Source organism: Myotis myotis, unplaced genomic scaffold, assembly GCF_014108235.1.
Source record: "Myotis myotis isolate mMyoMyo1 unplaced genomic scaffold, mMyoMyo1.p scaffold_m19_p_9, whole genome shotgun sequence".
NCBI classification, from domain to species: domain Eukaryota; kingdom Metazoa; phylum Chordata; class Mammalia; order Chiroptera; family Vespertilionidae; genus Myotis; species Myotis myotis.
In genome coordinates, this window is record NW_023416401.1 from 6,913,598 (window position 1) to 6,927,771 (window position 14,174).

Genomic DNA, 14,174 nt, shown 5'->3' on the forward strand with positions numbered 1-14,174 from the left:
ACTTAGTCTTTGCTTGCCGTGTGTTTACCGTCCAGCTGAATTCCTCGGCCTGGGTGGTGTGAGGATTGCAAATCTGTTTTCTGGCAGCCTGTATTTTTCAAGTTGGTGAAATGCAATTGTGGATTTCGTTGCTTGGATTCTGCTTGTGTTTTGCATAGAACAGCCCTTATTCTTCCTCTACTTGTTTGGTTTCCCCAATGCCTTTTCCCCACCCGCACGCACAAACGCACTCCTACCTGCTCTGCTTCTGTCTGCCCGCTTCTCCTAACACCCTCTCTCCTCCTGCCCTATTTCAGGATACAGTACAGCCTGAATGTGGCAGACAGGCTGGCTGATGAACATGTGCTCATCGGGTTGTATGTCAACATGCTCCGGAGCAACCCCTCATGGTTAGTGCAGCTTTGGCTGCTTGGCTGCCCTTAGAGAGGGACACGGTCTCGTCTCTTGACCAGCAGTCTCAGCAGGGGGCGAAGTCACTGATGCCAGAGGTGTCCCTCCGGCACTTTTTAACGGATTCCATGAAAATGTCTTCTGTAATGTTATTTTGGATATTTCCCATGAATGTGCCATAGAATTATATGTTAGCCGAAGGGACAACGTGTACAAATGGTTCCATGCTAAGGATCAGCTCAGGTGGGTGCAGGGATGTGGGTCCCACAGTCGGTTCTGTGTTACAAGTGCCATGTCAGAGAACCACACAAGGATGATGCAGGAATTTGTCCTGTTGCAAGGACAGGTATGTCCCTGCTGACATGTGAAAAAGAGGAAGTTATGGGATGAGGCCATACCCTGGAAATCATTTCCTTAACAGTGATTGTCTTTCGACTTTTCTCTGCCTCACAAATGTTTCTGGGTAGCCATCAGATAAAGCCTGCTTTCCAGTCCCTGAATATGTCAAGCTTACTTTCAGATGTGTGACATGTATGGATTCAGGTAGCTCCACATATTGGGATAAAGACATTTGTAAAGTTTTCCTCTTCCTATTTTTATTGTGACATAAGAGATTCCTCCCATTGATTAGTTACTTTGTTTTAATAATAATTGTACATTTTCAATTTGAATGAAAATATATGGACAAACTATATAAATATCATATATTTCAGGTTGGTTTAGGCCACTATTTTACAAGCATGTTTAGCAAACCAGTTCCTTAGAAATATTTTAATTTTGCTTAATAATTCTAATATCCTCTGAACTGAGGACCCATGGATTTTTTTATAGTTGTAAATTTTAAGTGAGCCAATGGGTTAAACTGCCTTTGAATTAGCTGGTCCCTCTTTTCATTACTATGTCTCAGAAAGCATACCATGAACAATTGATGCTCATTGCATCATCACTCAGTATTATTAGCCACTTCTTTGTTTCTAGAACATTCTTCCCTTGACTATTTCCAAAGTTATTTCCTATTCCTGCTTCTGATGCCTTAGAATCATTTCTTTGCATAATTAGTATATGAGATAATTTTAGGTGATTCATTGATGAGCATTTATTTAATGGTTACATATTTATCTTAATTTGAATTTTTATAAATATGACCAGCATATTAGTTTAATTTTACTCTTTTAGGAAATAAAAATGGACTCTCCTGCTAAGCCCATCTCTTTGTTCAAATTTTTCCAAGCTTGAAGATCAAACAGTTTCTCCTCTTTCTCACATCTCAGCCTCTCAAAACTATAGGAGGAAAGAGTGATTGCTTTAATCTTATTCCCAATGAGTTTGGTTCCCCCATGTTATATGGTGGCTGAAGCAATGAAAGTGAAAATACAGAGTTACAAAAGGAAATAAGTTGTATGAGTAATCTTTAAAGAAGAATGCAGTCGATAAAGATTTAATCGTGTCTGAAGGCAGTGATGTGATCTCACGCCGTGTCCTCTCCTCATGGTTCTAAGGACACTCTGGGTATTTCTACCACTTTCCTTTGACCTTTTCTTAATCAACGTTGTAACGGAGAAGTCTCCAAGAAGAGAGCTCAGAGAGTGTTACCAGCAGCCTCTTCTCCACTCAAGTGATTAAGCACAGTGACTTGATGGCCACTTAAGACCGTAAAACTGTCTCGGCAGACTCCATGTGTCCCCTTGAGGAAAGCTAGGTGTGACTTGTATTTTGAAAACAAAGCAGAATTTAAGACTGATCCATGAAGCCGACTCCATTTTAATGGCTGCTGCCCCCATATTTCTCATGGCTTTCTTTCTGTCCTTAAAAAATTCCAACTTATCTTTCGAATTTTTCATTCTTCCTTCTGTTTCCTTTCTGTTTAATTAGCTCCTAACAATTCCCCACACCAGCCACGATTATATGAGTGTTAGTGATCTCTCACCTCCTTTATCATCATTATAGCTATAATTTTTACCATCATTCAATTATGGTGAGCTATATAATGGTAATAATCGAAGAGCTGCCGTTTTTTTAAAGCACTTGCCTCAGGCTAAGCTGTTAAAAGCTTTATTTATGTAATATTGCATAAATGACATAATCCTACACAAATGACATAATAGTACTTGTATTATTTACATACTTCATAATTATATAAATTATTTACATACTTTATAATTATGTAAATTATTTACATACTTTATAATTACATAAATTAATCACATAATTATTTGCATAATTTCCCCTAGCCCTTAAAGCAAGCCTATAGAGTAAATGCTATCAGCCCTCCTTTATAAAGAAGTAGCGGTAGCAATTATGGGAGTTATAGGACTCTCCGGTCACATGGCCACTGAACAGTGAGTGGAGCAGGGATTTTGGTCATTAGCCACTTGAGTCCAAGCTCATAACCACTAGGATGCACTGCCTCTTATGACCCTACATCTACGTATGCCCTCCAGAAAGCTTTCCTGGACAGTCCTCCGCACTGCGTCCACCACACCTCTGTTTCCTAAAGTCACACATCCCACTGTGTTACTTCATGGCACTTTCACAGATATTTTGAGCACATCGTGATAACAAGAACGGTAGCTGTTAGGGTGTATGTATTTAGTTCTCTGCCTTGCGATTGCTTCAAAGGAAAGGGGCAAGAGTTCTGTCTTCAGTCTCTTGTATCTCACCACAGCACCTGAATATGAATAATTGTACATTTATGAAGAGCTTCAAAAATTACGGAGCCCTTACCCACACATCGTTTGGCTCGCTTGTCGAAGCCCTTTAAGTGTAGACCTTATTACTTTCATTTCACCGATAAGAAAATGTAAGCTCTGAGACAGGAAGTGACTTATCCACAGTCACATGCTAGCAAGGGCTTGCACACGGGGCTTCTGACACAAGATCCCTTCCATGTTCCAGTCATTCCTCGGCCTCCCTGTTTGTGCCTCTTTCATGAGATGGTCTACAAATAGGAACCTAGGAGCTGTTCTTGGCTAAAAGATCTGTTTTCATAATTATTCATATGTGCTCCTGGTTATGTGGGGTCCTTTAAAAAATAGGAACTGCTTCACACAGTGAGAAATGGACTCATCTGTAAATAGTCTGCTGCTAAATGAAAGAAATACTTCTGTGTCAGGGTTGGTTGTGATGTCAGAGAAGCCAAATAACTGTAGCTCCAGGGAGAAGTCTGCCGTCTTCCTAATCCAGTAACATTTTAAAAGCCTTCGTGTTTTCAAGTACCTTCTCCGACGGGGGAGGCGGGGTCTCGAAATATACAGTGAGGGCTTTTTCTGCCCTTCCCTGAAGCTTATCAAGTGCCTGGGCTCACAAGTGGTTTAGAAGGACTGACCGTGGCAGGCAGGCCCAAGGATCCAAAACCAGCCCAGAACTTCCAACTCTTATCATAATTATATCCTTAATACTTACCATTCAAAAGCTTCTGGCACAGTTCTCTCTGCCAAGGCCCCCTGTGAGGGAGGGAGGGGTACAATTAAAGGTTACAGCCTGTACTTTGATGTCAAGATCAATTGTTGTCACTCACTCAGACCCCTGATCTCACAGAACCAGGGTAAAATTGGTCCTGCATATGTATTTTTTTCTCAAGTACAAGAAATTGTGTATTTTATGCCGAGGTCTAGGATACATATCTGAGGTCCAAATTTTTCTCGGCTTGCCTGCTTGAAACCCTTGAATAGATTCCTCTTGCACTCAGTTTACAACTCAGACCCCTCACCTCGGCCTGGAAGCCTGTGTGGGACTAGCTCTTGCCTACCCGCCTCTCCTCCTCAGCTGCCAAGGGGTCTTCCACTTAATCACAATACTTAGTCACATCAGCTTTTGATCAATTCCTAAAAACTATTCCTAAAACTGCCTCAAGGTCACGATGCTAGATCTTTCCTATGCCTAGAACATCCGTCCCCATTTTGCCCCTGCCCTGTCCTTCCACACACACACATGCACCAGCTCCTACTCAGGCTTCCAATCTCAGATTAAAGGCACCTCCTCAGGTGGGTCTCCTAGATTAGTCTCTATCATGGCATACTATTTATTTCATTCTTACTAGAACTGCAACCATTGGTTGGTTGGTTGGTTGGTTGCTTTACTATCTATCTTCCCCTTTATGGTGCAGGGCCTTCTCTGACTTGCTCACCATCATATCTCTGACATTTTGCACAGTGCCTGGCACGTAGTAGGTGGCCAATAAACATCTGTTGGTGTTGTAGAATATCCATAGTGCTAGAGTACAGAATTCCCTCTCACACTAAGCAAAATGGTTGGGAGTCCTCAGAAAATCTTTTTTTACTAGTAAAATAAATATTTTTACTATTTAAAGTATCACCAATTATAAATCAGCCCTTAAACATTTGATGTAAGAGTATAACGTATTAAGCTTGACGTAGAGAGAGGTGGTACATGTGGATAAAGACAAACACCAGCAATTCACTGATGTGAGTGAGAAAAGCAAGTGATGGGAGCAAAATTGAAAAACTGAAAGTTTCATATTTGTTTTCTGGGGCTACTGTAACAGAATACCACCCGCTGTGTGACTTGAACAATAGACATTTGTTTTCTGGAGGCTGGAAGTCCAAGACCAAGGTGCTGGCAAAGTTGATTTCTCCTGCGGTCTCTCTCCTGGGCCTGCTGATGGCTGCTTTCTCCTTATGTGGTCTTTTACATGGTCTTTTCTCTGTGCTTGCATATTCCTAGTTCCCTTCCTCTGCTGATAAGGACAACAGTCATATATTCAATAGGGCCCCACTCTTATGACCCCACTTAATCACCGCTTTAAAAGCCCTATCACTAAACACAGTCACATTGTAAGGTATTGGAATTAGGGCTTCGACACATGAATTTGGGGAGACACAACTCAGTCCAACATTGAATTCACTGAATCATATGCCTTTAATATGTTTAATGTGTAGGCTATGATTTTACCTTTTTCTGTAAATGTTGTTGATTTTGAAAAATGTAAGTAGATTGCAGCCTATTGAAAGGAAAGAGAAGTTATCTACACTAACTTTCAGTGTCTCTTTTATATGAGTTTCATTTCCTTGTTAACACTATTCTTTTCTTCTGTGAAATGTTTAGGAGCTGTAGTTATAGAACTAGACTTCTGAGAAAGGTATTTCCTTAGGAGGCTAGAAATAAAAATTTGAAGAATGTCACATATCTGCATTGGCTATGTTGTATCCACAGAGGTTTTTCTCTGCCTAATCAGGTGATAAATTGATTTTAAGATGTGTTCCCTTCTCTGTTATAGATTCAATACATTTTAAGTTTCCATGGAAGATGAGAGTGACACTACCAATCTGATGAGGCTATAGATGTAAATTAGCTAGTGTAGTACTGGGCACATGGGAGTAACTCAATGTTAATACCTCCCTTGATTTTGAATAGGACTGGAGGCATCTAAAAAGACTTTAAAATTCTATTTGGTAAATCCTGTCCATTATAATATGATAGAAATGAACTGATAGCTCTTGTGTGTTCAATATTGTTGAATGAATGAACTTCAGAGTACGCTTTCTCCAAGTGTGCTAAAATAAAGAACTCAGAATGGGACGTGGACTCCTATGTTGTTGGATAAATTGTGCAGAAAGGACATTTTTATTAGAAATTCATGGCAGTGTGCAGCTTTGCTTGCAAAAGCAAGGAAAAGAAAGAGAAGGCTATCACTGTCAAGCTAACTCCGCCCTTTGTCTAGGAAATCAGAGTTATAAAGACCACCTGTTGCTTCTATAAACTCTGTCATTGATTCATCGTAACCATCTTTCTCCTTTTTGGTATAAACTAGAATACTGAACAGTAACCAATCACATTTGCTTGAGCAGAAACCTAATTTATAGGTAAGGAAGTTATGGGGTAAACATTGTCACAGCAATTTTTGCACCATAGAGGGAAGAGTAAAAAGAATTCTCGCACAGAGTCTTACCCTGTGTGCTGGCACTAGTCTAAACACTTTATGTGGGTTTCGAGTTTTTAGCCATGAAGTAAGTTACCATATTACCCCTGTCATATCGACGAGAAAACTGAGGCACAAAGAGGTTGACTTGCCCTGAGTCACACAGCTAGTAAGTGAGAAGGCTGAGGGTTGAACCCAGAAATGATCCAGCCCAACCTCCCACCCACTCTTTTATAACATCCCTACAGTTATTCACCCCTTCTAAGAATGAGCGTTTCTTTTGAGTGGGATCTTAATCCCTTTTAGACGCCATCTGCTTTCCTAATCCTTAAAACAACAGCAACAAATGTGAACCAGAAGAGAACTTGCCACGATTGGGAGTAAAGATCTGATAATGAATATGAGTCAACATAATGACATTTTTTATTAACTTTAGCACCTATACAAAGCAGATAAGGAATCTGTATGTGGTCATGCACCGTATCCCGATTGTTCAACTCCACCCAAAGTGAATATTCCACAGTTCCATTTGAGATAGCATGGCTAGTATTAAAGTACAGTATTTCATCTGTACTCTTCTGGTTTTCTCAGTGTTGAGGATGCATGCAGAGCCCAGAAAGATAGAAGAGGTGGACCAAAGACCATGGTAGTCCCAGCTAAGAGAGCTAACCTTTATTCATTCTTTTGTCCAACTAGTTCTTAGGTAGTTCTTGCTGTGTTCTGTGCACGGTGCTAATGGTGAAAACATTGAACCATTCTGCCCTCAGAGGAGTTACAGTTTAGCAGAGGATAAAGACAAGTGAAAAGGCAATTAAAATGCAAAGGGCTAGCAGCTATAACAAGGGCAGTGCAGTGCAGACTGCTGTGGAATACATGAGAAGCTATGAACCTGAATTTGGAGGTTGGAGGTAAAGGTAAGAAATGGCAGCTAAAGCCAACAGCAGGATGAAGAGGCATTAGCCAGGTGGGGGTGTGTGGAGGAGGCAGAGAGATTATTCAGGGCAGAGAGAATATGGTCCCTCTGAGGTGCTTATTTGGTAAGGCTACCGAGTTACCAGGGTAAAAGATAGAGCTAAGTGATGCAGGACCTTATACATCTTGTTTAAGAATTTCAAAAATGAGAACCTATAGAAGGGTTTCATGCATAAGACTGTTAGAGCCAACCTCATTTTTAAACGATCACACTGACTGCAGGATAGAAAATGAATTGGAGGGAAGACTAAATCTAAAATCAGAGCGACCTGTTGAGAGGCCTTTACACTAATTCAGGCAAAGATGACTGTGGCCTGGGGCACATCGGTGACAGCTGGGACAGAGGGAAGTGGAGGAACTTGAGAGTTTGTAGAAGATAGAATGTAGGGCCTTGTCCATGATTATGACATAGTGGGTTGTTAAGGTCTCAATAAAGGCATTGGAAGGCACCCCTATAGAGAAGCCATTCTTATGCAGATTTTATTATTATTATCCATGAAGATTGCCACTTTATGATTTCCTGTACTTTCCTTTTAAACCTGTCAGTAAAGTGCCAACAGTTGAAGCATTGAGAGTTCCTTCATTTCCCTCCTCAATCCTCAGTCCCATAAAATCACTTCCCGGACCCCAGTATCACTTCATTCTTTTCCGCCCTAACTTCTGCTCACTGACTCCTGACAGCCTGAACAGGGCTGTATGTAGTGTTTTGCTCTCAACCAACTGCAAAACATAGGCCATAACCTCCTAAAGCAATCCTCCGCTTGGCGTTAACTGACCATGCTTTCTTAGGCAATAATCCTCCTGTTAGCCATTTCCATTTAATAGAAGGTAGTACCACCTGAGGCCTAATGACCTTAAAAATTAATCTCTGGTGATAAAATTCCCATCATCATTTCAACAAATGAAAAAAAAATGTTAAGGGAAAACATACCACTTTGTCTGGTGGCCTTTGGGTGACATTATTTGGTTGACTTTCCCACACTGGCAGTCAGAACAAGACTGCAGAGAAACAAACCAAAAATGTGAATAAACCCTGAGTTCCCAGAAATCTTTGCTAAATCACAATTTACTAAGCCATCACTTAGCTGAGCAACGTGAGTGTCCTAGAGTGCCATTTTCAACCACTAGCAGCAGCCACTGGCCATGTATTTAGGGTAGACGCTGGAGAGCTTTCAAAATAATAGATCTTCCCATTCAAGATTCAGTCTACAGAGCAGCCCCTTTTTAATTCATCATAGTCTTGTAGCAAGATTACTGATTCTAAAGTCTTGAAATGAATAGCCAGGGATAGAGCAAGTGTTGGAATCCATATTTCTTTAATGATTTAGGATTATTGGCCATTCATTTTCAACCATTTGTAATTGAAGTCTTGAAATAATGGAATTTATCAGAGAAATGCCTCATTCACTCTTGTATAATTTGAACATACAGAAATGGCACATGTGGACTCATAAATCCTTTGTGTGCACAAAGGGGAAATATATCACTCCACCCCTCTTTTGGTCAGTGCTGGGGAGGAAAAGTATGGAGGATGAATTATAGCTTACTCGGCCGAATCCCATAATTTCACGTCTTACATTTCCAGGAGGCTTTTTTATGTAACCTTCCTATTGTTTATACCTACTTGCTGGCCATTCATAATAAAAGACACTTGGATTGTGAGGGGTTTTTTATCAAGGTTTTTTATTATTTATTTACCAAAACACTCACAAATGTTTTTGACAAAGTCACTTTCAGGCCGTCAGGCACATTGTTGTCCTGGGCTTGGAGCAATGGGCCCTGTTCTCTGCACAGTGCTTAAGTAGCTGACAGTCGCTGATGCACCAGCCAGAAATGATGCACGTGTTAAAATCCAATTAAATTGCTTCTTTGTGGGTAGTTTTATGTTTAAAGCAAAGGCAGTGAAACTTCCTTTCTCATTAAAGCTGCAACGAGAAGTTCAGTTATTGCTTTTAGCCACTGCGGAGTGTACATACCGTGTTATAAAGACAAACGTCGGCTTTACAGCATCAATTTTCCAAAACTAACTCCTTTTGCTTTGAAATTATTTTCTTACTGCAAGTCTTTTGTGTGCTAATTAAAATGGCAATCCACGGGGATCGATACTATACCTATATCAACCTGAAATCCTAAAATTTCCTGTCATAAGGGAATGTTTGGAAAATATCACACATACTACATGGCTATCAGTTAAATGCTCATGAAAAATGATCTATTTTATATAGTTTAGATGTTCCATCTTATTTTCAAGATCTTCTAGGTCCTTGCTACTCAAAGTGTCCTTGGACCAGCAATACCAGAGGATCTCAGAAGCTTGTTAGAAATGCAGATTCTCGGGTCCCACAGGGAGGGGCCTGTGGCTCAAGAGGATTTTCATGAGGTTGCCATCAAGCTGTTGTTGGCTGGGGCTGTGATCTCATCTGAAGGTTCTGCCCATGTGAATTCACTCACAAGGTGCTTGGCTCCGGCGCCTCATGACATGGGCCTTTCCATAGGCCACCGGATGGCATGGCAGTGAGCTTCCCACAGAGCAAGCAATCCAAAAGCGCTCAGAGAGGGAAAACATGCCCCAGATGGAAGCCATGGTCTTTTGTAACCTAACCTTGGAAGGGACATTCCAGGACTCCTGCCATATTTTATACTGTATTCCTTAGAAGCAAGTCAGTAAGTCCAGCCCATACGAAAGGGAGGGGCTTGCACACAAGAGTGAATACCAGGAAATGGGGAATCACTACAGTCTGACCACAGTTGTTCGCTTTTATTTTTTAATCTAGCTTCCATATTTTCTAACAGGCCTATTTGGTACATGTATGACTTGTGTGATGAGGAAATAAAAATATCAAAAGCAATAAAATTAAAGAGAAAATATCCTTTCATCAGAAATGTTCATCAGAACCATCACTCCTCTTTGGAGCTTTCTTAGTAAGACAATTGCAGTGAGTGAGACAGGATTTATAGGTAACCTTCCTGGCCACATACTAGATTCATGTTATGGAGTCATGTTATAAATCCAAGTCTGAGATCATTAACCTAACAGGATTTTATCTAGTGTTCAAATTTGTGCACTGAAATATTGAAATAGCAACACCCTTGGTGGTGATAGGAATGCATCCATCTTTCCCGTCGCCTAACAGTCTCCTCGCTCTGTTCTCAATAGTATGCTGGAGAGCTCAAACCGGCTTGATGAGGAACACAGGCTGATTGCCAGGTACGCGGCAAGACTGGCGGCAGAGTCCACTTCGTCTGTAAGTAGTGTGAGTGAGAGGATGTTGTGTTCATTGTCGATCCTATAGCTCAGGGGTGGGGAACGTCTGGCCTTCTATGACCCAGGAAGTCATTTGGTCTGGCCCTGCCAAGGCATTAGGGGTGAGTCAATTAAATGTTTGACCAAATATAGCAGGCTAATGTTTAAGTTGATAATTCTGTATGGCCCGCGAATGGTGTTATAAATATCCAAATGGCCCTTGGCAGGAAAAGGTTCCCCGCCCCTGCTTATAGTCGGTACTACAGCTGCAGAGCTCAGGAGTTGCTGCTGTGTTGTCCTCAAGACCTAAGAATGGTCTGGCCGCCCACTCCTTCCATCTTTTCCCTTCTCAGCTATCACTCTGGTACCAGAGATCATAGCTTGAGTTATTCTGTTACGACATTGCTAAGACAGCCTCACGCCTGATTTCTCTGGATAATTCTGGATCGCTTAATATAAAGAGCGAAGCAATGACCCCAGATAAGTTTCTACTTTTATCAATAATGGGTAAAATATGTACGAGAAAGAGAAAAGTATGCAATGAAGTCAGAAGAAAAACCTGGGTCACAGGTCAAAGCTGCCATGTGCGGACTTAGCTAGAGAAAGACATTCGGATATAAAACGTAGAACCTCAGACTTCTTCCTTAGCAACACAAATCGTTTCTCTTTATGTCTTTTTCTTAATTCTTTTTTTCAAATCATTTCTCTTTTAAAAAACCTGCTAATTAAAAAATTATAGAGAAGCTTTACAAAAGCCAGACATTTACCACACTTAACCTTTCCTACAATCACCCTTCCAGACAGTGAAAAGCAGGCTTAGGCAATGGGTGCCATGTTTAAAAGTTTGGCATTCTTTGGTAGAAAGATTTTTTAATCAGTTTAAAAGTAGTAAATATTGACATCAAGAAATTTCTACAATGTACTTTAGAGCAAAGAAAGCAAGACACAGTGACATATGCATAATCTAACCCTATTTTTTAAATGAATGATTTTTATTCACATGAAATTGTATCCCTCGGTTTCCAAAGTCCCATTTCCCTTCAACCAGTCCTGGAAGAGGTGCAGCTGGGGCTTCAGCAGAGCTAGAAGCAAAGCAAGCCAGTGTCTACAGTTTTTGGTCCACGGTGGAGCCGTGTCCACATAGCATTAAGCTAGTCCCCGTCCATTAAAACCAGTGTGTGGAGCCCACATGGCTTCCCCTGCAACAAGCGTCTCAAGGGAGCTAGAGGCTGAGAGAGAGAATTCCCTTTGGTTAGGACTTAAGTATCTCGGACTTCAACCCCCAATGACTCGCTCCCAGGTGTGATTGACAAGCACTTTCCCACATCACCCAGACCTTCCTGGGCATGCATCTATTGTCCAGTCCCCTCCCGCATCGACCTGCAGGGAACAGACCTGGAGAATCTGACCGTATTTTTATAGAACAATGGCAAATTGACCCTTGACTAAATGCACATACACACACACACACACACACACACACACACACACAGTATATTATGTGTGTGTATTTAATCAATGATTCATTTGTTTATAATATATAATTTGTTAGAAGTTAATTTGTATCTGTATATACATGTATAATCTTATATATATAACTAGAGGCCCGATGCACAAAAATTTGAGCACAAGGGGGATTGGGAGGGGGTGTCTCTCAGCCCCACTTGTGCCCTCTCACAGTCTGGGACCCCTCGGGAGATAACCACCTGCTGGCTTAGGCCCGCTCCCCAAGTGGCAGATGGCAGGCCCGATCCCTCGGTGTCTGCCCCGCCTCCCCGAGTCTCGCACACAGCAGGGCCAATCCGGGGGTTGGGGCACCACCCCGGGTCGGTCGCACACGGGACGCCTGGGTGGGCCGGTCAATCGCTGCTGCCCTGACTAGCCGCCCCGGGTCAGGTCGCACACGGACACCCACTGCCCCGGGTTGCAGATAGCCGGCCTCGATGGCGGCAGGGCAGGCGGGATGGTGCTGTCCTGCCCTGCCTGCAGTATGCAAATTAGCTGCCATCTTTGTTGGCAGTTAATTTGCATATTGTGCTGATTAGCCAATGGGAGGCATAGTGAAGGTACAGTCTATTACCATGTTTGTCTATTATTAGATAGGATTTTATAAGAATGGAGAAAGTTATGACTGCATATACACCAATTGTTAAAGCTGGTTGCATGACACATATATATATCAGAGTTAAATTACATGTAAAGAAATGCTAAAAGTATATTAACCAAAAGAAGAAGAAAAGAAAGTCATACTAACTATGACTTTAAAACTATGAAATTTCTAATTGCATATTACAGTGGTTGAACAGTAATTCTAGAAAAAGAGTTATCTCAACAGTGAGTATTTGTTATGCCCACATATACTGAGAGGATCGTTGCAATGGGAACAGCATGGCCAGAATAAAATAGCTCCCCAAAGACTTCAAATCAGAAAGCTAAAAAACAATTTTTTTATGTTCTGTGTATTTGCCTGCCAAAGATTCTGTTCTGCTTTCCACTGCCCAGCTGTACTTCAGACCCACAGATCCTGGTCCTTGGGAGAGGAATGGCCATTGAATTTGTATATATTTGCCTTTTTTGTTGGGATAGAAATCGTTTCCTTTTTCTCAGCTGCACGTCTCACAATGGCTATCTCCTCGATAGTGAACCGTGTGACCCTCGTGTTTTGCAGCAGCCAGCGCAGCAGAGAGGCGCTCCTGACATCTCCTTCACCATCGACGCGAACAAGCAGCAGCGGCAGCTCATCGCGGAGCTGGAGAACAAGAACCGGTAGGCCGCTCGGCCACAGTGGCTTTTTGGTCAAAGTGCGCGCCCATTGACAACCCGCAGTCAAGCTTTAAAACGCTTCGGCTCTTCCCCCTGCGTGGATGTTTAAGGCCACATTCTGAGAAGCCCCGGCTGGACCTGCCAGAGCAAGTACCAAAGACTGAGGAGTCTGATGCATATGAGCCTCGGAGCTCACAAGCCCGGGTTCAGGTCACCTCCACCGCTAAGGTGCTATTGAACTTGGGCAAGTCCTTTCACTGGTCTGTTCTTTGATGTCCACATTCCTGAAACAGACAACAGTAGTACCTGTATATAATAGCATGTTCTGAGGGTTAAATAAAATACGGTTAAAGAAGGCAGCATAGTTCCTTGTAGACTAAGCACTCAGTTCTCCTTACATGTCTTACCATGATTTTTCTTATCAGAGCTGCTCCTTCCTTGGGCTCCTTGGCTCCGCCACAGTTCTAGTCTTACAACCAAGGAGGAGAACTAGGGAGAGTCCCAGAATGTCAGGGTGTTGGCCCTGGAGATCGTCAATCCGGCCACTGGTTTTCAGGCTGAGCTCGATGAGACCCTGGAGCCTCCGGAGAGGCGCCTGGAGAGGGGGGAGAAGGACCAGGAGCACCCTTCCTCTCACCTACTGGGTTTCTGTGGAGTATTTATCTTAAAGACCTTAGGACCTTAGGTCGTCCGGTTCAACCCCCCGAACCTCAGGTAGAAAGTAGCAGGAAGTGGGTGAGGACGTGGCTCCCTCTGCACCCGTGGGCGAAAGGCAAGTCATGCCTGGGCTCCATGTCAAGCTGGCTTCCCTTCCTGCCTTGAATATGGCACATGCTCAAGCCCATTTTCACCATGGAGCACAAGGAGGAGCCAAAGAAAGGTTGAAGTCATAAATTTAACCTTTCCGAGAAGAAGCCACCCCCTGGC

General features: G+C 42.3%; 1 protein-coding gene across 2 annotated transcripts in view; it reads left to right on the forward strand.

Moving 5' to 3' along the window:
- The window catches only part of DTNA (dystrobrevin alpha), a 220,965-nt gene that overhangs the window by 173,940 nt on the left and 32,851 nt on the right, over nucleotides 1-14,174 (forward strand). The window contains exons 16-18 of one of the 2 annotated variants that reach the window (XM_036322190.1): nucleotides 297-389; nucleotides 10,398-10,485; nucleotides 13,153-13,250. In XM_036322190.1, the coding sequence (XP_036178083.1) occupies nucleotides 297-389; nucleotides 10,398-10,485; nucleotides 13,153-13,250 (279 nt within the window). The remainder of the gene's footprint in view (nucleotides 1-296; nucleotides 390-10,397; nucleotides 10,486-13,152; nucleotides 13,251-14,174) is intronic. The other variant, XM_036322191.1, reaches the window with a different exon arrangement.